This window comes from Elaeis guineensis, chromosome 10 (assembly GCF_000442705.2).
Source record: "Elaeis guineensis isolate ETL-2024a chromosome 10, EG11, whole genome shotgun sequence".
Classification (NCBI taxonomy): Eukaryota; Viridiplantae; Streptophyta; class Magnoliopsida; order Arecales; family Arecaceae; genus Elaeis; species Elaeis guineensis.
In genome coordinates this window covers 18651741-18675800 of record NC_026002.2, presented here as the reverse complement: position 1 = coordinate 18675800, position 24060 = coordinate 18651741, and the positions used below count along the sequence as shown (strand labels likewise).

General features: G+C 35.5%; 1 protein-coding gene across 1 annotated transcript; it reads right to left on the bottom strand.

The window, feature by feature from the left end:
• Positions 1-11044: 11044 nt before the first annotated feature.
• On the bottom strand, positions 11045-17403 carry LOC105052868 (cinnamoyl-CoA reductase 1). Its single transcript, XM_073244863.1, has 6 exons — positions 17194-17403; positions 14844-15017; positions 13795-13976; positions 12071-12233; positions 11609-11798; positions 11045-11522 (listed from the first exon to the last, which is right to left on the bottom strand). The coding sequence occupies exons 1-6, from the start codon at positions 17315-17317 to the stop codon at positions 11312-11314; spliced, it is 1044 nt and encodes a 347-aa protein (XP_073100964.1). The 5' UTR covers positions 17318-17403; the 3' UTR covers positions 11045-11311.
• Between the last annotated feature and the right edge of the window lie 6657 nt (positions 17404-24060).

The following is a 24060-nucleotide window of genomic DNA, read 5'->3' as shown; positions in this document are numbered from 1 at the left end:
TTTATTTTTGCTGACTTATTTTGATCTCCCAAGAGATGCCAAATGCGGCCGGCTATTGAGTGGAGCGACATGGACGCTGCAATGACAGGTCATTTGTTTTTTTTTTCAGTTTTCTTCGGTAAGGAATTGACGTCATTTGGTTAGCGGCATACCGAAACGCATCCAAAAAATAAAATATTTTTAAATTATGCTAACCTCAAGAAAATCCATAAAAAGTCTTCAATATATTTCCCACGTAGAGTGTGACCCAACCAGCTGTAATGTTTGACCCTCTAAATATGTCTGACTGTGAGTCCAGCACATCAGAAAAAAAGATGGATATGTGCTACAGAAGAGAATGGTGATAAACTGCATGAAAAAATTGATCAACCAATTTATCCATGTCCACCAACTTTCCAAGCACTCGTTTTCATAATTCTATAGGCTTTTGGATGTAATTCATAATTCTATAGGTTATTTGTATGTGTAGTTTACTTCCATGAATTATTTCTAAATGAAAAAAAAGCCTTTCTCCACCAAACCAAAAAAAAAAAAAATGAAAATGAAGTTTCCAATACATGAAAAGAACCTATGTTATAGTAGCATATTGTGCTGAAACATTTTAGAAGTATAGTTATATAGAGTTTGGATGACCCTTCGGCCTTGTTTGGATGGGATATTAAGGGGGTTTATTTGCTAAACTTCCATTTTCTCTATCCGAATACTTTATATCTTACAGTCCTATCAAATCACCTTATTCAGGATAAGACCATAAAATAGGTGCATCAGCACGTCTCTAAACCGGGTTTAGCTGATTCAAGCCTTCCCTTTATCCCTGCTACTGCTAAGGAGAAATGACTGCTTATCCTCCAATATAATCATTATGAATAATAAATAGTATTAATAATATTATCATGATGAATAATAAATAGTATTAATAATATATAATATAAAATATGTTATCACTATTATATATGATATAGTGTAATATGATGATATAACATCATATGTTTTATATAATATTATATATTGTATCATTTGACATCCGGCGATTATGTATTATTCTAAAGAAATTAAGTTACTTTGATTTTTTTTTCAAAAATCAATAGCCAAGGGGATTCGCAATTTCTTTTTTTTTTTTGCAAAATTCATCTGCTATGCATCAAACGATTAAGCTTTAATCTTGTCACGTCCCGAATCCAATATTCGGATCGGATACGTGATGGCCACACACTCCTTAGAGTAAGCTCCAAAGAATATGCAAGGCCAAATTAAATCATTACAATCTTATCAACCATAATATTTAATTTCAATAATAATTTATAAAACTTGCATAATTACAATTAACATTCCTTCAATCCCCTGATCAGGTATCAACGGTACTCTATCTATGCATCCGCTCACTCACAAATCCATACCATAGCCAACCATGGACATCTTGTAACTCTGAGAAGACAAGAAAGATGAAGGGGTATGAGCTTTACAGCCTAGTAAAAATTTTCATATCACACCAATATAATAATATAATTTGAAAATAAAGATAAGCAATAACACATAAAAGCCAATGTTCACTGTCCAGAATACTGCAAACATTTATACATTATCTGTTTTATCAAAAGAGATGCATTATCATATGTTAATAAGTGAAACAATTTTATTCAACGATTGTTTCATATCTTATCTTTCTATTTTCTTCTATTATCACATCGTCTTTAATCCTTTTCTTTTTGGCTTTGGCTTTGGACTACTAGGATCATGCGACGATCTTTTATTCGGATCGATTTCTGTGATCTTCCTCGAATCGAAATATTCATGATCTTTCTCGGATCAAAGTGGCCATGATCTTTCTCGGATCAAATCATTCATGATCTTTCTCGGATCAAAGTGGTCATGATCTTTCTCGGATCAAATCATTCATGATCTTTCTCGAATCAGATTCTTCCACACATAAGTCTGTGGGGGCTATCCCAGGCATAAGCTCCTGGCAGACTATTCCACAAGACAAGACCAGTCCAAACCATATTTCTCTTTCTTTTTATTTTCATAAAATTATAATATTTGGCTTTATTAATCAATTCAAATTTTGCAGTGTAATAAATATATCATACCCATATAATCATGCCATCAATCACTGATACATATGTATTGATATAACATACTCATGCTCAAAATCACATAAATAAATAACAGTGTCTCAGATATAACAAATTCATCGATCTCAAATCCAATGATGCAAAATTAATGAGATAAAACCAACGGTAAAATAACATATATAATGATGATCATGTACAGGGATTCTTATTTTTACCGGTGACTGATCCAAGCACAACAATCAATGTTCTTCTTTGATTTATGAATTTTTTTAACAAAATATTCCACTCGATATCATATACAGATAATCATCTCTTTATAACTCTGATCAAATATAAAAATCATATATGAAAAAAATTATCCGATAATCGATCCTAATAACACAAATTTAGGACCTCTCTTAGAATTAACCAAAATTAGGATTTGTCTATGTATCAGGATCCTCCACTGATCCATAAGACTTTTAGAGAGAGAAAATTCATGAAGAGAGAGAAAATTTTAGAGAGAGAAAGTAGAGAGAGAATTTTCGTATCCTTCAAATAAGATAATTATGATCGAGATCATCAGAGATCACATCAGGATGACTTAATATGAATTAACCATGATTGATGTTATCAATTTCGAATAAAAATCGGATCGGAATCTAATCAACTGCATGTATTTCGAAGCAATCTCAGATCATCATATTTTTATATTAATTTTATCTTAGAATTCATGATGAAATCAGAGAGAGAAGACACTAGAGAGATAAAATTCATAAAGAGAGAGAATCTAGAGAGAGAAAATGTAGAGAGAATATAGAGAGAAAAGAGAGGGAAAAGAGAAAAAGAGGGAGAGGAGAGAAAAAAATATCTCTCTCTTCTTTCTTTTTTTTAAATTTTTTCTTTTTCTTTCTCTTTTTCTTTTATTTTTCTCTTTTTCTTTTTCTTTTTCTTCTTTCTTCTTCTTTCTTTTTTTTTCTGTTTTCTTCTTTCTTTCTCTTCCTTGGCCAAACAGGGGAGGACCAGAGGGAGGTTCAGTCGCTCGGCTCCGGCAAGGGATGGCAGCATGGCCGGATGTCCGGATGTCCGGCAGCAGGAGGAGGCGGCGGTGGAGCAAAGGATGGCCGGTGATGAGGTTCGGCCGGCAGGAGATTTAAAGGATTTGAAAAATAGGGGATCCGCCCTTTTTCTTTTTATTTTTCGATCATTGGTCGGCCACCGGCGGCCAAGATCTTCAAAGAAGAGGATAGAGGGATAAGGGTCCTATCCTAGGGATGAGACGCCGCAACTGAAGGCGCCGGTGGCCAGAAAAGGGAGGAAAGGGTCCGACCGAAACAGAGCAAAACAGGGGTTCACCTTGTTCATGGATTTTCCGACGATCCCGACGGCCGGTGAGGGTCTAAAGCCATGGAGAGAAAGGAAAGAGGGAGAGAGAAAATTTGGAGCCTTACCTGAGCTCCGGTGGCCTCTTCGACCTTCAATTTTCGATGAATACGAGAAGAGGCTGCCGCGGCTTCCACGGAGAAAAGGGGAGAAATCGGGCTCAACGGTCATCGGTGGAGGTTCATGAGAGAGAAGGGAGTCTTATTTATAGAGGGTCCTAGAGTTTTAAGGATCCCAGAATTCTTTTCTGTCCGGGATTCATTGGAGAAGAAGTCTCCCATCGAGAGTCTTTTTTCCGTTCTATTTTTTTTTTTTTTTGTATGGACTTTGGATTTTTGGGCTTGATCCAGGGTCCAAATGGGCCGGGATGTTACAAACCTTGCCACCCTTTGACATCCGAGGACAAGGGGCCAATAATTGTTTCCTTCAATCCTTGGGAGGGATGTGGGATCGTTGAGAGTAGCTAAAGACAGTTTATGAAAGTCTTCGGCTCCTCCATTTTGATGATAAGAAAGGATTTGGGTGGGAAACCACCGCACTTCAGCTTCGAGATGCTCTACAAAAGTATCAACTCACGTGAAATTAGAATCCGGAAAGGATGCAAATGGATAAGGTGGACCCGGAGCAGACCCATACATATCCTAATTCTTGCAAAACCATACCCGAAATTAAGATCGAAATGTTAGGCTCCTAAGGCCAGCATGTTAAAAATTGGACCCAGTTTCACTAGTTTATGACCTGACTAAGATTAGTTGAAAATTTGAGTCTTAGATCCAAGCCCCTTCGACCCAGTTTCTTATCTTCAGTTCCCATGGATCCGGTTACGGCAATCCCTGATAAAATGGAACTGAGTCAAAAAAAAGAAATAGAGGTGACTCATATTTTTTTCATAATGCTGAAGTGCAGATTAATAGTAACAAAGCCGTCACTGATATTGAGATAATACTTTCACGATAGCCTATAAAATTAGCTATATTTATTATTATTTTATAAACTGAAAATATGATCGTGATAGCCCAGAACCAAATATCTTAATATGATTATATCCGATATACGTTGATTTGAAATAATTATATAATATAATTTATTATATAAAAATATATATCTATTATTTATATTTATGGATCGGGATATTTTTTATCATAATTACTTGTAATATCACTTAGACGCACCACACTATAATCAGTTTTTTGTTCACCATACTCCAAAGATGCGCAAGAAACGGGATTCGGAGAATTTCTAGAGAACGTGCGTCTCGGTGCGGTCAAACGACCAGGATTCTGAAAAGAAATTAATGAAACTGGATCAGTATCTTAGATTCAGCAAAACTGTTGAGAGAAGGAACTTCTATTCATGTTGAGTCTAATAGATTATCTTGGCATGAGAAGATCAATGTACAATTTGTCGCGATAATGTTTTGATCATAATAGATACCCAGAAAATAACTAAAGGAAACACCTTGCTTAGGTACATTGATACGTTCGACCATGTGCATTGAAAGGTTAATGTAACCGTTATTAGTTGAAGGGAAATCTTTGTTGACGATACTTCAGGCCTATGTACCAGATTTAATAGCTTCACTTTCTTTTTTTGGAACTGTGAGCGACAAATCTAATGTTTTGCAACAAAGTTGTGCGGTTAATAGATTTCTCTAGTTCTTCTAATAATAATTTGGCAGTGAAAACTGACATCTTATAAATTCTATAAAATCATAAATGTGGGTTATACTCATGATTCTTCATTTCCTTTCTTCTTCTTCTTCTTTTTCTTTGAGAAACATGATGGAATGCAACCTTCAATGCATGCTCAAATCCAAAATCTCTCCCAATCAACATTAGGGAGGTATTGGGGTGGAGAGAGTTGAGGTCCAGAATCGGAATGGCAATGGATAACTTCTATTTCAACTGTTTAGTTGGAAGGAGTCCGATTTCGATTCTGATTTCAGGATGGAATAGAAATGATCAAAATTACCTAAAACTCAATCTTCAATCTCTCTTAAAGATTCAAATTTTTATTTCGATTCTGGTTCTAATCATAGACCAAATGCTCTAGGAGATTTAGTCATTCTGATTTCGATTCCAGTTTCATTCACAAACCAAACATCCCTTAATAAATACTGAAATCAAGCAAAGAGTAAGCATTAGAAGAGGCAATGAAAGACTAAATTGTGGGGGGTGGGCAAGGGTGCTTGGTTTGCGACCGGAATAGAAATTGCAATGGATTAGAATAGGAATTGAAATGACAAAGTCCCTCAAACATTTAGTTCATGACTGAAATTGGAATCGAAATGAAAATATGAATCTATAGAGAAGAGTAGGAATTGAGTTTTAGATAGATTGGACATTTCCATTCTACTTTGAAATCGGAATCAGAATGGAACTCCTTCCAATCAAGCAGCTGGAATGAGAGTCATCCATTTCAATTCCCATTTCAAATCTCAATTTTCTTGACTAAGCACCCCGCGTGGTTTTTTTATCTGTACAACAACTTTATTAGAATCGTTTGCTGCATAGGTTTTCCCTCGTGCCTTTGCCTAACCTTCCCCCATAGACTCCCCGCTGAATTTAGAGAGAAGGAATACTGCATTTGGATTTATTGTAAATGGATACCGCTATGGTGTTTTCTAGCCTCTCAGCACATACCACAAGCTGATTTTAGAGACGAGGACCAAAAGCATTTCATTGGGCTCCATGACCACCATCCCAGGTGTAACAGTCAGAAGAAATACAAGCAAAATGAGGTCGATCGATGAGGATCAAAACCTACATCTTCCACTTAATGAACTGGGAACTCCATAGCATCACCCTAATGCACGACAATTTTCAAAGGGATATGTGTGAATTTCCTTATCTACAATGATAGGGCGAATGCATCATAAATCCAAGGCTGTATAAATATTCTCATAATTCATACGACAATTCACCAAAGCTGCGGCTGATGGAGTCAAGTGCAACCAATAAATTTTCAAAACAGCAAGAGCAAGAAAATCTAAGTTATTCTCACAAAGCAATTACTGCTCGTGCATGCATGCATGCGTACATTAATCGGCAGTGAATAATTTGTGCAAGATAGTTTTAAGAGTCGGTAAAGATTTAGAATATAATATAAATTTTATATTAATAATTTAAATTATTAGATATGATCTATTATCTCAAAACTACTTGCATATAAAAAATCATATAATTTAGAGGGACTCCTAGTTTATATATTAAGTAGTTAAAAATTAGACGATCAAAATAAAATAAAATTAAATATATTTAAGTAGCAGACTATATTTGACTATTTTAATTTCATAAAAGACTATAATGCTATCTGATCATTGATAGCATTATACCCCTTGCTCATCTATTATTATATCATAAACTATAAAAATATATTTGGCTGAGCATTATATCAAACTTACTCCAACTTCTTTAAAAACTAGAGAGCTATGAATGGGGTTCTGATCAGGATCGGTCCTGATATTTTTTAGGCCTGGGGCTGTCTGTAGCCAGGACCTCACCATTGTACCCAGGGCCTCGCCACTGTCAGGAAGAATTGCTAAATTTTCAGAAACCATGAGCCCCGGTTGGTACAGACAGGCGCTTGACAAAAAAAAAAAAATAGGGGCCTGGGGCGGTTGCCCGCTTTGACCCGCCCTAGGGCCGGCAGTGGTTCTGATGACATCTTCTAATGGTGTTGTGCGGTGATGTATTTAAAGTGCAAAATTATGTTGATAATTCATATTTGGTCTACGGAAGCGATACTTCTATTCTTCTTTCCTTCTTTAGATACAAAAATCACAACACTTTTGGATTGCCTATTCTGCTTCTACAGTTATCGGTCTCCCTAATAAGCATGTTTGATTCAGTCCAGAGACAGTATTATATGCATAAAGGAAAGGCATTAGATCTTGTATACTAAACAAGAACAAACATAATACACATCGCTGTACGTCCACCAAAGTTTTTCAGGAAATCAAGTATCAGACTTGAATCAACGAGAAAATGTTTATGCTCCCTAATCCTGTGGGGGAAGTCATAGGAGTTGGGTACTTGTTATGGCTAGCTCTTCCTTTAGCGAACTTCATAATTTCCACAAATTTCAAAGCATCTCAGTCCTTACCTATCTTTTTCTTTTTTTTTAAAAAAAAAAATTTTTTGGTAGTTAAAATCAAATAGCCACGCAAACCTATGCTTCTTGATATTTCTCCTTCATTTATTTTATATCATGTATATAGTTATTCAACATTATATATGAGTCGTTCTAAGCGAACTTTTAAAGCTGTATAATCAGTAAGTTGGTGTTCTCATCCAGGGTGGAGTCCTTTCCTCATGGCATTCTTTATTGAGTTACATGGGAATAAAGGGAGGCAAAAAAACCTGGTGGGGCATAAAAAAATCTAAAACAACTTTTTATATACAAAAGAAAACTAAAAAACCTTTTTTTTTTTTTTTTTATATTAAGAGGAGGCTCAACAGAGCCACCTAAATTTATTACGAGGGTTCAGTAAAAAAGTGAAAACAGGAGTTGTTAGAATAGGATTACAACTTCTAAAAAGGGATAAAATCAAACAAAAAAAATACAAAGAGGAATGACAGACAACAATCTAAAAGCCAAACAGGACAACACCGGGATGATGTTGACGAGTGAGAAGTGCCTGGGTTATGTGGTAGCAAAGGATGTTGCTGGAGTAATCTGTCATCGATGTTAGCAAGAAAGTCTTTGATCTTATTCCAGACTTTGCCAAACTCAATCAGCTCCATCTAGTTCCAAAGCAAGAACTAGTCATGGAAAGATTGAATTGATTCAGCAGCTATTAATGAAGATGATCTGCATTTGTTGAGGAACAACCTAGCAATCCTTTCCTTCCAACAATATCAAGCGATGCTAACCAGCAGCATTAGAATAATGCGATCTATCTTCTTGAAAAAATTGCGACGAATCCAATGGGTGCAAAGATGATCAAAAGAGAAAAGGGAATGAAGAACACCTAGTCTTGAACAAAAGCATTTCTACATTAATCCAAAAAGATCACAAGAGAAGGAGAGATGATCAACTGTTTCTGGTGCTTTTCCACAAATTACACTTGGTCCAAGATATAAATCGAGCTTTCTACCCAAAACATCTCTAGTGTTGAGTCCTTTCCTCTAAGCTAACCAAAGGAAATACTTGAATTTGTGGGGTATGGTTAGGCTTCAGATTGTTGGCGCAAATTTGTAAAAAACCATCATGACCAATTGTCCTTTTAAAGTTACCTAACTTCATTTTCAAAGCCCTGCAGCTAGTTTTTACTTATTGCTTTGTCATAATCTTTATCTCACTATCAGTAAATCAATAATCCAAGTGCTGATTAATTTTACTTATTGCCAAAAATCTTGGAAGCATGATGGACAACTCTTTATGATAAATTAATGTGTTATACAAAATCTATCTACATTTTACAGCTTTAAGATATAATTGACTTGTCTATTTGTTAGATATAACCTTATCTTTGTTTGCTACAAATATACCGAAGAACCAATGAAGTTCCCTGAGTTAAGAACTTCAGCACATTTAACCTCAGCTGACAGTATCAGAATCATCCTAGTTTGACAGTTGACACTATCTTAATTTTTTAAATTAATGCATTGCTGTATAGGTGCTAAATATGACTGCTGGCTTCCAAAGGTGAGATTGACCATGAGAAATTCTTTGTGCACTGCAGGTAGTGTAGAAAATTTGACATAGAGTGTACCGTTTTATGTGATTAGTCTATCTAGCCACCATCATCACCTTTCAACACATATTTAACATCCGCAGTTTTATTTTTTCATTTAAAAATTTTGAATGACGAAAATATTTTTCCTTTTTGAAAAAAATTATGACATCCTATAGCATATTATTACTTTCTGCATGCAGAATGTCATGATATGGCTCAGAATATTATGACATCCTGCGTCAAATTATGACTTTCTATATGCAGAGTGTCATAATATCATCCAGGATATCATAATATAGAAGAGACATTTTTGTCCAATCACTTTCCAACGTGCATTTAATACCTGTAGTTTCACTTTTTCATTTGAAAATTTTGAATGACAAAAATGTCTCTACTCTTTGAAAAAAATTATGACATCCGATGGTATATTATGATATTCTACGTCAAAATTATGGCTTTCTTTACGCAGAATGTCATAATATGAACATAAAATATCATAATTTTTTCTAAAAAGCAGAAGTATTTTCGTCATTCAAAATTTTCAAATGAAAAAATGGAACTGCAAACATTAAATGTGCATTGAGAAGTGGTGGCTACATAAACTAATCATATAAAGTGGTGCGCTCTTTGATAAATTTTTTACACCACCCGCGGTGCATAAAGAATTCTTCGATTGACCATACAATGGCTGCAATATATAGCCATTGTCAAGGAAAAGTATTCGGCCTACTTCTGTTTTCACACAAAGGTGAGTATGGAAATCTTGTTAGTCGATAAAGTTCTGGGAAGCTGTTAAATCCCCAAAAGCTTCCAAATTCTATGAAGAAAGAGACTGCCACCTTTAATGAAGGGAGCTGTGATAGAGGAGAATTGTTTTTTTTTTTCTTTTTTTCCAAATGGTTAGCTACCTTGATGCTGGAAGCTCTTTTTAACAGGAAAATACAAAGACATCGCGCTCAGAACCTCTAGGGACCCATCTTATAGCTGGTATGAAATTTTTATAGTCCCTCTGACACCTTTCCAGGGCCACATATTTGTCAACAAGTTGCAGTGAAAGTGCTAAACCCTTGCTGCCTGAACTTGTGAACAACATTTGAGTTTGATTTTGGCCGATATCTTTCTTGAAAGATCACACGTGACCATATATGTATTTATATATGTATAATATCTTTTTGTGATAATATCAAGTTATTTTACGTTGTATGATTACTATAGTAATTACTTGTGTACTAATTCAATGGTAATTTAATAGCAATATTATTTTTCATTATAACTATAAAAGTAACGTGATAAAAATTCTACTAAAATAGATAAATACAAACAAATTGCTATTTTTCTGGGACGTAAAATTACCACTTCAATTACAGGATGATCATCTCTTTTTACATTAAATAATCAAATAGTTGTAATTATACTAGCAGCTTTCAATTACAGACAAAAAAACAAGCCCCTTACTATAAGTGCAATTCTAATTGCTGCAATTGAATTACAAGCAAATAAACAATCCCTAATACGCATAGAAATTGGTCTGTGTGCCGCTGCATCTTCAATAAATAACTTCATGGTTTTATATATATGCACATAAATTGTCCACATGGAAGTAAATCGACACTAGACTACCTACCACAAAACAAGCACTTACATAAGCTGAGGCAAGTCTTCTACATTCCCTAGCTCTTTCCAATTCCACCAACATTTGATTCTCTTAGTCTCATTTGATTCTTTTGATCTCATAGATATATCTTGAACTCCCCCACCATCATCGCCGAAGGAGTTAGCAGTGGCAGTTGAAGGGAAAATAACAAAGCAGAAGCAGGGAAGTATTGCCCATTTGCACTCTAAACCTAGCAACGAACTTTTAATTTGGTTCTATTTGCCCAAGAATTTCATTGGCAGATTTCACCCAAACAAGGCAAAGAAATGCCATCCGTTACCAATCAGCCAATTTCAAATCAAGTTCTCAATTGCACCCTATTCATTACATGTGGAGATAATAGGATCTCCAACTACAGTCCAAGAGCAAGCTAGAAGTAAAAGACTTGTTTCTTTTACAACTAAGAACAAGAGCATCTGCAACCACGAGACCAGGTGAGATGATGAACACCTGTTTCACTTGTCTCCACATATAAGAAAGAAAGGGAGTACCACTTTATTGATAGGTTACATCTTAAAAAGTTGCCAAGTTTATCCATAAGCCTTATTCGGCAGATACTTGAGGTCCAGTCTTGCCTGTAAAATTGAAGAGAGGAGGAAAATGAGAAGTACGGCCCTCTGGTTCATCCAAAAGACCTGCCTCTCTATAGCATTCAACAGCATCGCTGAGAGTTTCTTCCAGAGGCCTGCATTTCCAACCCAACTTCTTTAGTTTCTCTGAGGTCAGTGGAGGATTTGGTGGTACCTCAATGATACTGCAATTCGAAAGAAAATAAAGTTAAAAATTGACATAGAAATATTCATGGTACTCCTCAAATAAAAAGTTGGGAATAGAACGAACTTCTTTTGGTATTCATAGTTAGGATACATGCCCTTCAGCAAGTCTGCCAAATCTCGAGTATTAATTGGATAAGGTGCACAAAGGTATCTTCCAGATGCTTCTGGCTTCTCATATGCTAGAAGCAATGCATCAGCAACATCTCGAACATCGACAATGTTCCAGAGGGAGTTCTTCATGGGTTCTGGGCCTCCTGTTATAAAAACACAGAAAAAACGCTGAAGCTGGAAAACTCAAACCCAAGCATCATTTTCTCAGGCAGGGGTCGAAACATAGGAGGTTTGCAATAATCACATACCATGAAAGGAAATTATTCAGCCTCCTACATGGTGTCAGACTCTCTTAAGATATCATTAATTGAGTTATCCTCAAAATTTAACGCTACAATCCAGCCAGATTGCATTTATATTTAAAATGGTTTATAGATGCCACTAAAGAAAGAAAGAACTGTGTGTGAAGGAGGACCTTTTATAACATAGATTAGAAACAAGCCGCTAGTGCTCGCTGTAGGTTGCAGCAATGGCCCTAAAACCACCGACGGGCAAACAGTTACAAGATCAAGCCCATTTTTCTCGGCATACTCCCAAGCTGCACGTTCGGCCATTGTCTTCGAAAGGAAATACCAGTTCTACAAAAGCAAATTAAGGATTAAACTTAGTTAGATTGTTATTCTGGCTCCAGCACACCAGCCTATGCGAGCATTGTTCTCGCATTGGTGATAGAATCTTCCACCTACAATAATTAACTCAAGGATAAAATCACAAAATTTTATGATGAGAAGCAATTCGGCAAATAAAGCAGCACCCTAGTTGTCCACAACATCATTTGTGGGTCATATCTTTTTAGACATGTTAAACATACATGAATAATATAGATTTAGGAAGGGGAAGGTGAAATGGATGCCTTAGAAGGTTAGGAAGTGTATTCAGTGATGGTTCTGTAGTTTGGCAATGTACTCAAAGCTATGCATGACCACCCCCTCTTAAAAGAGGTGGATTTACCACCTTGTTTCATATTATAATATTTGAAAGAAGCAAAAGGAGTTTACAGGGCATATATTGGCCAAATTTTAAAAAAAAATGTTCAGTTTGATCCTTGGAGCAACAGTATGTACAAAAGCTCTTCACTCGAACATGATTTCTGCACAAACCAAAGAACCTACAACACAAAAGCTACAGCCATAATCATAAAGGAACAACAACAGATTAATTAGAGGATGACCTAAGTTAACCAAATGGGAATTTTGAAAACTATATTAATAGAGCGACACTGCTGGTAAATATGTCTGTTGATAGAAATAAGGGCATAATAATAATGATGATGACGATAAAATCTAACATTTACCAAAGACAAAAAATTAACATTGACATTGATGAATGGAGAAGGTACTGTTGCTTAGTTTTATTATCTTAAACGTCGAAAGACATTTATCCAGCCATAGTTACTAAAAATCATGTGACCACTTGGCAGACCAAAAGGGAGTTTGTCAAGCACTAGGTTCACATCTTCTTGCAATAGTTCTTATACATGAGCTAGAAAATTATATTGGAGACTTTTTCTACTTTACTACAAGAATCGTGATGCTGATTGACCACATTGATCAAGACAGAGATTTTAAGAAAGACTAGCTGGGTGGTTCAAGAAAAGTGATTAACGAATTTGGGCCATGAAACTTGTTATGGTCTTTCTTCTTTTAGAGGATGCACGGCTAAAAGAGTCTCTCCAACCGGACCCTCAGCCTAAGGGCTGAAGCATATTGTGCAGGCTAGAGACATTAGGTGTAGCATATGTGTGGGCTGTCTCTTGTTTTAGGGCTTTCAAGTGTTGGCAAAATTTAGAGCATTGCGTCAGGGATTTTTTTTCTCCGTACTCTTCCATCACTAATAATGAGCTTTTTCTGATCGTCTCTGCTCATGGATGTAGGCTATGTAAATGGTTGCCTCTTTGTATTCCTATTATTTATCAACCCTAGATCTAGCTTCTTAGCATAACACAATTTGCGAAGCATATTGGTGATCATCATGCTAATTTGTGATCTAGTAAGAATTGTTTGTTACTGATTTTCCATGAAAGTTAAATCAAAATATTCAATTGTGTGCCTGATTCTATTAAAGAAAAATGTAAAAAATACTTTGTTTCATTTCACAACAAGATACAGAAACAAAAACTCTAAAGATCACGAGAGTCACCTCAATCATCCTGCAAAGTTCTTCAGACGACCAACACTCCTCATCTTGTAGCTTATCATGTGGCCAATGTGGATTCAATAGAACAGCAGCAATTGATGACACCACAATAACCCGTTTGATTTTCTTCTCCGAACACGCTTGAAGTACATTTAGAGTACCATTAACAGCAGGAGTGATCACCTCTAACTGTAAGGTGATATATGGAGATAAAAAAGATTTAAAGAATAAAATATACTAATTCAGATTACATACTCTTACAAATACATAGCCCATATCTTTCAATTTTAAGTTGCATGTAACCTAATTTAATCTCTTAATCCCTTTTACTTTGTAATTTCATTGTCTTAATGAAGTTCACTGGGCTCTTGGCCCAATCTTTCTCTCTCCCTCTCTCTCAGAGAAAAGATGCAAGGAAATAATATAATAATTTGGGAACCTAAGAGTTACCCTTTTAAAAAAGGTGTATTTAACAGCTGGTCCTTCCATAGACCAGAATCTAACTTTTAGTCCCTGAACTGGGACTTTATAACACCTGCCCCAAGTTTCGAAGTTTCCTTAATTTCTGGTCTGTAGCGGCTATGCACACTCATTCCTCAATACGTACACAATTACAAATAACTTTGTATGCACGAATATAAATATGTGCAGGGACAATATAACTGCGTGCAAGGAGAACGTAATTGTGCAGAAGAACTAAAAATAAGTGTGTGCAGAACTAAAAATTAAATGATAATATTTAAGGGACAGCATGCTCAACTTCGATCAACGAATAGATTGGGTGTCAAGTTTCCCAAGGAAAAATGGTGTATACAATTCTTAGCCATCAAAACTCTATATGTCCTTCCCTCCATTGTATTCCTATATGAAACAAATGACTCAGTATTTCCTAATATTATACATGAATATCAGCCCTGACAATTTCAAACCGTGAGCATTGCAGTATCAAATAATCATATCAATGTCCTATGATTTATACAGATGCGTAAGCATATTAGAAGTATCTTTATAAGAAAATTTTGATCTCTTATATATCTAAGCATGTAAAAGACTTGCCTCTGGATCAAGAACTTTGGTTGCAGGGACAGGACTGGCCACATGGAAGACTCCTTCACATCCTGCAAAGGCTGCTTTTAGAGTGTCATAGTCAAGCAAGTCCGCCTTGAAGAGTTGAAGGTTTTCAGAGGCCTTCTCCAATTTCCTCAAGTGAGCATTCTTTTCTTCACCTGGAACAAATGTTTAGAAAATTTAATTTACATTAGGGGCCTGGACCTCATGATGATTGTTCTCCTCCCTTGGACCATCTCCTCATCCACTAGCAACTTGGACAATATCACCGCTTAGACTTGTATCTTTACACAAGATTCGCCATCTTGGTACAAGACTTATGCATGTGTCATCCTATTACAGTGTCGGTACGCGATACAATACGAGACAATGAGACATATTGAGTATCAGCATGGTATAAAATTACATATTATTTAATACTGATATGGTACATGTTGGGGGATACCCACCGACCGACCGACCGACTGTCAGAGGGCCCGACCGACTAACGGCCCGACCGACCGACTGGCGGCCCGACCGACTCCGACTGACCGACAGACCGACTGTCGGTCGGGGCGACCGACTGACGGATGCCATCACCGGCTAATTACCGACTCACGACCGACTGAGGATACGTCGGGCGCACCTTTTCCCGACCGACCGAACCCAGAGGTCCGATGGCCGACTCACGGAGAGCTCGCCGACCAACGGAGGGGCCCGACGCCACTCTGCTGGCCATCGACCTAGGGTCGGCCGACTCCTCCGATCGCCGTACAGCCGCCAGACCTTGTCAGCTCTGACAGTGACATGCGGCACGGCTTCCTAGGGGCATTGTCCCGTCGAGGGCATTGTCAACCTTGGAGATTTGACAGCCGCACGGCGATGTGACGTTCTCACGGCGACTCTGACCGCCCACAGTGAGTTGACAGTTCCTCACTTGTCCGCGCCATTAGTGACGGCGCCATACCATGCTCCACTATATAAACCGGGGAAGGCAACAGTGCAAGGGATGGATCCGCTCCGTCTCTCCCAAAAACGCAGGCTCGCTCCTCCTCTCTCTCGATCGAGCTCTCTGTCTTCATTTCACTGTTGCCCAGTCACCTCTCTGACTTGACCGTCGGAGGGTCCCCGCCGGAGCCGCCTCCTGTCAGTGGACTTCTCATTTTTGCAGGTGCACGCTTCCCGACGATCGGGCGACGAGGCGATTGGCCGCAACAGTACAGTATGTCCGATATGGTATAGTATCGATCAATATGGCAAACTTTGTCTTCACTAGCATTTATATGTTAACAACTAAAAATATTTTTTGGCTTTTATATTCTTGGAAAAAGAAGACCATTTTTATTAAGGAGACGAAGGTAAGTACAGAAAGCCTAAACGTAGAAAAGAAATGAAAGAGAAAGGGACGAAAACAATCAAACAACATGTAGGTGTAAGAGCAAGAACACTCCAACATCGGAATCAAGCATCTTGGGCAAGGCTATCCCGGTCCAATCAAAAAGCATGAATCTTATTGACAGAGGACCTAGCTAGAGGCTACCGTAATTTTGTGGCATCCTAACCTCTTGTTCTTTTCAGATGGGGCTGGTAGGTCGGGCAAGGCAGGAAGGCTAACACATCTTTTGAAATTATCCCAAATAAAATTGGAGAACAGGCAACAAAAGAAAAGGTGATTCACAGTCCTCTAATCTTGAAGAAAGGATAGCTTATCATTCAAGAATACAAATACTTAGCCACTTTTTTTACTAACTTAAGTAGAATCTTGTTGACCGGAAACAAACATTCTATTCTCTTTCTGAGAAAAACAAATTTCTCTTCAACCATCTAATTAGTTTTCTGGCTATCAACTTCTTGTTTTTGTTCATTTAGAATAATCAAATTTCCCTGCTTTGTTTTAATCTGTTGCATAAGTGTTTGCATCTGCGATGCAACAGCGCAGGATATATATGAATTTTAATGGTTTTTATGGGCATCTGCAGCACCTAAGAAAACAAAAAGGGGGAAAAAAACTTAGATTTTTCTGATCATCATGTTTTTCCTGATGTTCTTTTGATTTTTGAAGTCTCCTTTGCACCCTTTATTTCAAGAGAAAAAATGGAGGTTACATGTGGAGCAATGAATACGTGGTATGCTAACTTGTTGCTGAAACCTCACAGAAATCCAAGTTCTAACATGCAAAACCAAACTCCCCTGTACACAAAATGATTTAATTCTTACACACACGCACATACAAAAAAAAAAAAAAAAAAAAAAGAAAGAAAAATGAATCATAGGGTATACCAACCAAAATACGGTTAAACAAGGCAAGAGCGATACAAAAAACTGAGACAGTAGCAGTAGAGGGAAGAAGAGTACTTAAATCTCTGACTGTTCCATGGACCTTGTAACCATTGGAAAGGAGAAGCTTCACCAGCCATGAGGCCACGTATCCTCCGGCACCAGTAACACACACCCTCCCTTTCTCTCCTGCAACCTCCATTGCTCCCCTTCTCTCTCCCCCCTCCCTTCTTCTCTATCCGGTCTGTCTTCGCCGACTTGTTTTGAGCAGCCCGCAAAATTGTCATGGATGTCGCAGAAAACGCGGTGAACTGCTGACATGGTAAGTTGCTGTCATTTGTTTGTATATATATATTTTAATGAGTTGATTTTATTAAAAAAATTACAATTACAGCTAATAATATCATAAACTTTTTTTTTTTATCTAATTAAATAAAATATCATAAAATAATAAATTTATATGATCTAATCAAATAATTAATAAATAAAAAAAACCAAACAACAGAAACGGATAACATCATTTTATAAGTTTTTTATTATTTAAAATAATAAAATTATTATAAATTTCTTTAGATCAATCAAAAATTACACAAATATATTATAAATATATTATAAAAAATAAATATTAAATTTTATAATAAAAATAATCATCATCAATAAAATAAATTTCAATAACGAACATACGATAGATTTTATCAAATACATGAATGTTTGAAATAATTAATAATTTTTTTTAAAAAAAATTAAAACTATTAATTTTTAATATTAAAAATAAAATATTAAATTTTTATTGAAATTAAAATATTTTTAACTATTTAATAAAATAATATCAAAATTTATTTTCTCTTCTTCGTTATCACCATCATTATTTTTATGCCGAGTAAGAGGGATCCCACGTGAGAGGGACCACAAAAGATGTCGTTTGGTTGATTGCACCATATTTGTACCTTACATACGGTCTGTTCTTGGATGGTGATAAAATGCATGAAAATTTTGATCAATCAACTTGTCCACATCCGCAGACATTTCCAGCACTCGTTGTCATAATTCTATAGGTTTTTTGACGTAACTCCTAATCCCCTAGGTTATTTGTACGTGTAGTTTACCTTGGTAGTTTGCTTGCATGGATTATTTTTTCATTAAAAAAAAAAAAGCTTTCTCTACCAAAAAAATGAAAAAGAAGTTTTACATGGATAAAAAGTACTTATATGTTCTAGATAGTATATTGTGCTGAAACATTTTGGAAGTGTACCTATATAGAGTTTGGATGACGGGGGTATTAAGGGGGTTTATTTGCTAAACATCCATTTTCTCTATCCGAATAATTTATATCTTACAGTCTTATCAAATCACTTTATTCAGGATAAGGCCATAGAATAGGTACATCAGCATGTCTCTAAACCGGGTTTTGCTGATTTAAGCCCTCCCTTTATCCCAGCTACCGCTAGGGAGAAATGACTGACTATCCTCCTATATAATTATTATGAATAATAAATTGTATCAATAATATATAATATAAAATATGCTATCACCATAATACATATGATATAGTGTAATATGATGATATAACATCATTTGTTTTATATAATTAATATTATATATTGTATACATTTGACATTTGGCAAATATGTTTTATTCTAAAGAAATTAAGTTGCTTGGGTATTTTTCAAAATCAATAGCTAAGGGGATTCTTTTTGCAATTTTTTTTTTTTTTTTTGCAAAATTCATCCATTACAATTGGCCACTTCATTTGCCCAAAAAAAAAAGGGAAAAAGATAAAATTGGGCCACTTCAAGAATCCCCAAGCATATATGTGGGGTTAATGTATCAATAATGAGAGAATAATTTGGCCCAGCTCAATGTAAGCCTATCAAAAGGATAGAGTTGGGCCAATCTCTGTGACTTCCAACGGATTGGTTTAAAAATCGGATTTATTAAACCAATCCAGTAAACATACATACGTGTGAATCGAAAAAATAAAATATAAAAAATCAAAGAAATGTTCTATGCATCATTCCAGAAAGTTGCTTTTGTATGATTAGTCGCATAAGCCTCCATCTAAATTCTAATTTTATTCAAAAATATGATTTAAACAAATCCACATGTAGTTCCTGATAATTCAAATAATTTATTCGAGCAGATTTCAAATGAAGCACGTAGATACCATACAACGTCAACAACAAATGTTACATGTCTGAAGCTAAAAACCAAATTCAAATTAGAACGAAATAAATTCATGGTCTTCTCTCATTAAGAATAGGACGTCAGATAGACCAGTCCAATTCGATTTAGCTGCGAAGCCAAGAAATGACCCCGTACTGTCTCGTCTAAAATGATTCAGAGCCTTGTCCCAATGGCCTCTCGAAAGGTTATATGTCACAGAATCCAGAGGATAGAAAAGAAGATGATTCGTGGTGTTTTCCCCGTTAAAAATGATAGAATATATGAAGTTTCGCTTTGCTGCAATTTTGATATTATTTTATGGATTAATAATAAGTTTTGCTGCGATGCTTCAAAGTCTTCTCTAATCATTTTATCGTTGGCTTTCTTCTAATCATCAATTTTAAAATAAATGATATTTATCAACAATCAATCTTAATTTACTGTACATATAATTGATACGATAAATAATTTAAAATTTAAATATAAATAGAAAATTAAAAAATTGAGGGGGCGTTTTGGAAGTCTCACTCCTTCCCTCCACCCCATACCCCTCTTTCTTCCTTCGTAGTGATGAAGGAGGAGAATAAAGGGAGGCAATATGTGGCTACAGAAAGATGAGTGATGGAGGAGAAGGGAGCAGCAGATTTGAGGGGCGAACGAGAAAGGGATTGAGAAAGTGAGCAGCGACAAACGAGAAAGGGATTGAGAAAGTGAGCAGCGACAGAACCAATTGACAAAGAGGTGGATAGAAAAAGAGGTGGCTACAGCGGCGGGCCTAAATAACGAATAGATGGGCGAAAGAGGATGGGAAGCAGCATACGGCGACGGGTCCAAGCGAAGAGGTGGGCAAAGTAGTAGAAGGAAAAAAATGGGCTGCAGCGGTGGGTCCAAAAAAATGAACTATAGCAGGGTCCAAACGGTGTAGAGATAGACAAAGAAGGAGGATGGAGAGAAGTATGTGGTAGCAGAGAGAGAGACGGTAGCGAAAAGAATCTACGAAGGAGGAAGATTAAAAAATAATAAAATATTATTTTTAAAAATAAAAAATAATAATAGAATAATATTTTAAATTTTTTTATAAAATATTATTAAAAAAATACCTAGCGAATGCCATGAATAATACGTGGTAGCGGGGATGACACTTTTTCCATGTCACGATGCCCTTCAAATGCAATCCACTCCAAACGCTCTTGCACTTCCTAGGGGTGCCCATAGGGCGTGGGCAAAGAACAAGTCGTACTCTCGTGGTAGGCTGATTTGATGGTAGAGAGATCTGGAATTTGTTAAAGCGATACATTATGGCTTTACTTTTGCTCCAAAAACACTAAAGTTCTGCTCAAGGACTCGTTTGATTTACGAACGAGAAAGGAAGGGATAATACGGTGCATGAAAAAATTAAAATATATATATATATATTATTTAATCAGAATTTTTAAAAACAAATAAAAAAAAGTTTTTTCATGGAAATGAGATTTTCGTATTTTATGACAAAAAAATTCACATGAAATACGAGAAAACCTAAGAAATTGAAGTAATTTTTTTTAAAATATCTTAAAATTTTTAAATAGAATAAAATAAAATTTTTTATTTTATTAAAAATATAATAAATATTTTATATAATTAAAAAATATTCAATCAAACAGACCACTTTAAAATTATTATTGCCAAGGGTTCATGGTTCGATACACAAGCTATTGTTCACTTTAGCCTACGATCTATAGTCCAGAGGTTATATGGATCATTTTGGGCCTCATAATTTTGCCCTTCAAAATGTGCCTCACATGGATCATTTTGGGCCTCATAATTTTACCCCTCAAAATGTGCCTCACACAAAAAGATGAAAAGAGTCTCACAATTCATTGAGAATGACCGTGATATCCTCCTTCGATATGTAAGATATTATCCGCTTTGACCTACGGTTCATAATCCGGAGGCTATATAGATTGTTTTAGGCCTCACAATTTTATCCCTTAAAGCACACCGTAGAAAAAATGATTCTTTTCTATATAAAATAGATTCTTCTTTAACTTCAACCAATATGAAACTAACGATATTTTTTTTATGTATTATAAAAAAAATATATTATTTTTTTGATCAATCAAATATTCAAAAATTATTTTTTTTGATATCAGATTTTTTAGCATTAGTTTTTTAAAATAATATTTTACTGAAAAAATATTCCGTCTGCAAACCAAATCAGTCCAAAAGAAATTTAAAAAAATGCTATGGTTCTGCTTGGAGCGGAGATATTGGCGGCATTCCACACATTATTGTCTTGTTTTGGGATTTAGAAGGGATACAAAGTTGGGTCTGAGCTTTGCCGTACATGCAGAAGCCTTTTCCCTACCTTCTTTTCAGACGGTGAGAGAATGTTGCGGAATTTTTTTAATATGGAGAGATTGATAGAATGTGGTGGAACTTGCAAGTATTCTTATAGTTTCCCGACCACAATTTTCTGATGTAATTTCTCCATCATTAATAATTTCAGGTTCTCATTTTGGGTTATATTTATGCCTAATCATTCCGTACATATTTAAGAAATTTCAAACCCCTAATGGAAGAAAGAAAATGATAGGAGGAACCAAAGAGACCTTAAACAGATAGCATAAAGTAACTTTTAAATTGGTTATGTTATCTTTTACATGGATATGATTCTAGATAACAATGCAAACTTAGCAATCTTTATGGGTTACTTTTCCAGAAAATCATCCAGGATGCCGGTCATGGTTATGACAATACCACTCGAAAGATTTTCTTGTTCAAGTTAATCATTGGATGTTTCAAATATGTGACATTTTTGTGAATAGGTGTAAATAAACAATTTGATATCTATCAACATCCTAGATCTTAGAAAGATATACTAATTAAGGATAAAACTACTAGGAAACATCCAAGTTCGGAATTGGAATAGACCATGAGAAAGGCTCTTTATCCTGGTCTTTCCTAGTAATAATTTCAAAACAAGCCAAAACTAGAGCTGGATTGCCGATCTTTGATAAGTTTGCCAAATCTTAATGACCTAGGATCAACATTTCCTTATGTTTCCTTAGTTAAAGAAATGACATCACATGCTTCATAAATAAAAAGTGATCAAAAAAGATAAAAATCTCTCTCGCTTATTTAACATGTAATTGCAATATTGTAAGCTATATGACACTGTAATTATGACATGGGGATGACTAACAATACTTTAGTCAGACACAAATTAAGACATATATCTTGCCTTATCGTGGAATTGCCAGAATCTACTAAAGATTAAAAATTTTGTACTGAAAATTTCTAAGTTCATTCCAAAACTAGGCCTAAAGGTATATGAGGACAAGGATGCTTAGGTCCTAACAATTGATGGCAATCTCGTCTCTTGTTGATTGGTTCGATGGCTAGAAAATTAGTTTTAAGTTAGTTTAATCCCAAAAATTGATGTTTTGAAGTTAGTTTTGCTTGTCTAGTAATGGTCAACTCTCTCTTTCTTCCCCCCCCCCCACCCCGGGGGAATGCAGAAGAAGAGATATCCGCCTGATTTCTTTGAGAAGAGCCAGCGGGTCAAAATCCCAAAAATCTAATATGTGGTTCTTCCCACTGAGAAAAATGCCCTATTTTGATTTTTTTCATTATGTAAATCTAGACTTGGCTTCAATATGTTGTTGGATAAGAATTGCAAACATGCACTCGGCCTGGCCTAATCTTGAATAGTAAGTGAACTTGAATCAAGAAACATCAAATTTGATCTGATATTTATAACAAGGGATCGATTTAGAATAAATTATAATACATGATGAGAAGTTTTGATGATATGGTCATTAGACAATGACAATTTGTAAACATATGCGGACCTACCTTCTTTTACTAAATGTAGGGAAAAAAAAAATGGTGCAGACTGCTAACCAGTTGAGTTGGTAACAAGCAAGATCTCCTGTAGTGCACAAGCTGCAGAGTGCTGTGTAGCTTTTGATAGCTGCCATTGGAAAATTGACGATCATCAAAATAAAATATGATATGTATGATATGATACGTGCTCGTAGGCCATCTTATCTGATCGTCGTTCATCTTTTGATGATAGCCATCGAGCGCTATATAATATTTTATGGTGTAATCCGTATATCACAAAGAATTTATGGTTGAGTTGATAAAGTCTCTTGTAAGGATGTAAACGAGTCAAATTGCTCGTGAGCTACTAGAACTCAATTCGAGTCCAAGCTCGATTTGACTCAATTATTATTGAGCTCGAATAATTTTTTGAGCCGGATTCAAATAGCAAAATACTCAGTTTAAAAATTTGAGAGTTTATTCAAATTTATATATATTTTTAATAATATTATTTTTATTTATAATTTATATATTAATATATATATTATTAATAGATTAAGATTTAATTTTGAATTTGAGTATAGTCCAGTTGATTTTTAAGTCAAATCGAATTGATCTCAAAATTTATTTATTTTTTTATCAAATCAAATTTAAATTTAAAATATAAAAACTTGATTAATTTTGAATCAACTATCGTGTTCGAATATTTTAAATAGTGCCAAATTTAAGTTCCTAGATACTCGATTTGGGCCGGCTCGTTTGCTCTCTGGATTCTTATGCGGGATGTCAGCAGAAAAATAGTCGGCTACAAATCTCATCCTCTTACCCTCTCTACAAAATAGAGAGAGAGTGAGATCAAAATGACAAGAATGCACTTGTTATCACATCTCACATCACGTTAGAAGGCCCGTGGTGATCAATTAAATCCACCACCCATAATACTATCTAATAGGTTTTTGTACATCCAGATAGACT

Bases quoted from the DNA above. Each gene is read 5' to 3' on its own strand.
- LOC105052868 (XM_073244863.1), bottom strand. From the start codon at position 17,317: ATGGAGGTTGCAGGAGAGAAAGGGAGGGTGTGTGTTACTGGTGCCGGA. The intron at 13,977-14,843 runs GTCTTTTACATG...CCTTACAGTTAG, and splicing joins AGTTCTTGATCCAGAGGCAA to AGGTGATCACTCCTGCTGTT. The intron at 11,799-12,070 runs GTCCTCCTTCAC...TTTTTATAACAG, and splicing joins TCTAATCTATGTTATAAAAG to GAGGCCCAGAACCCATGAAG.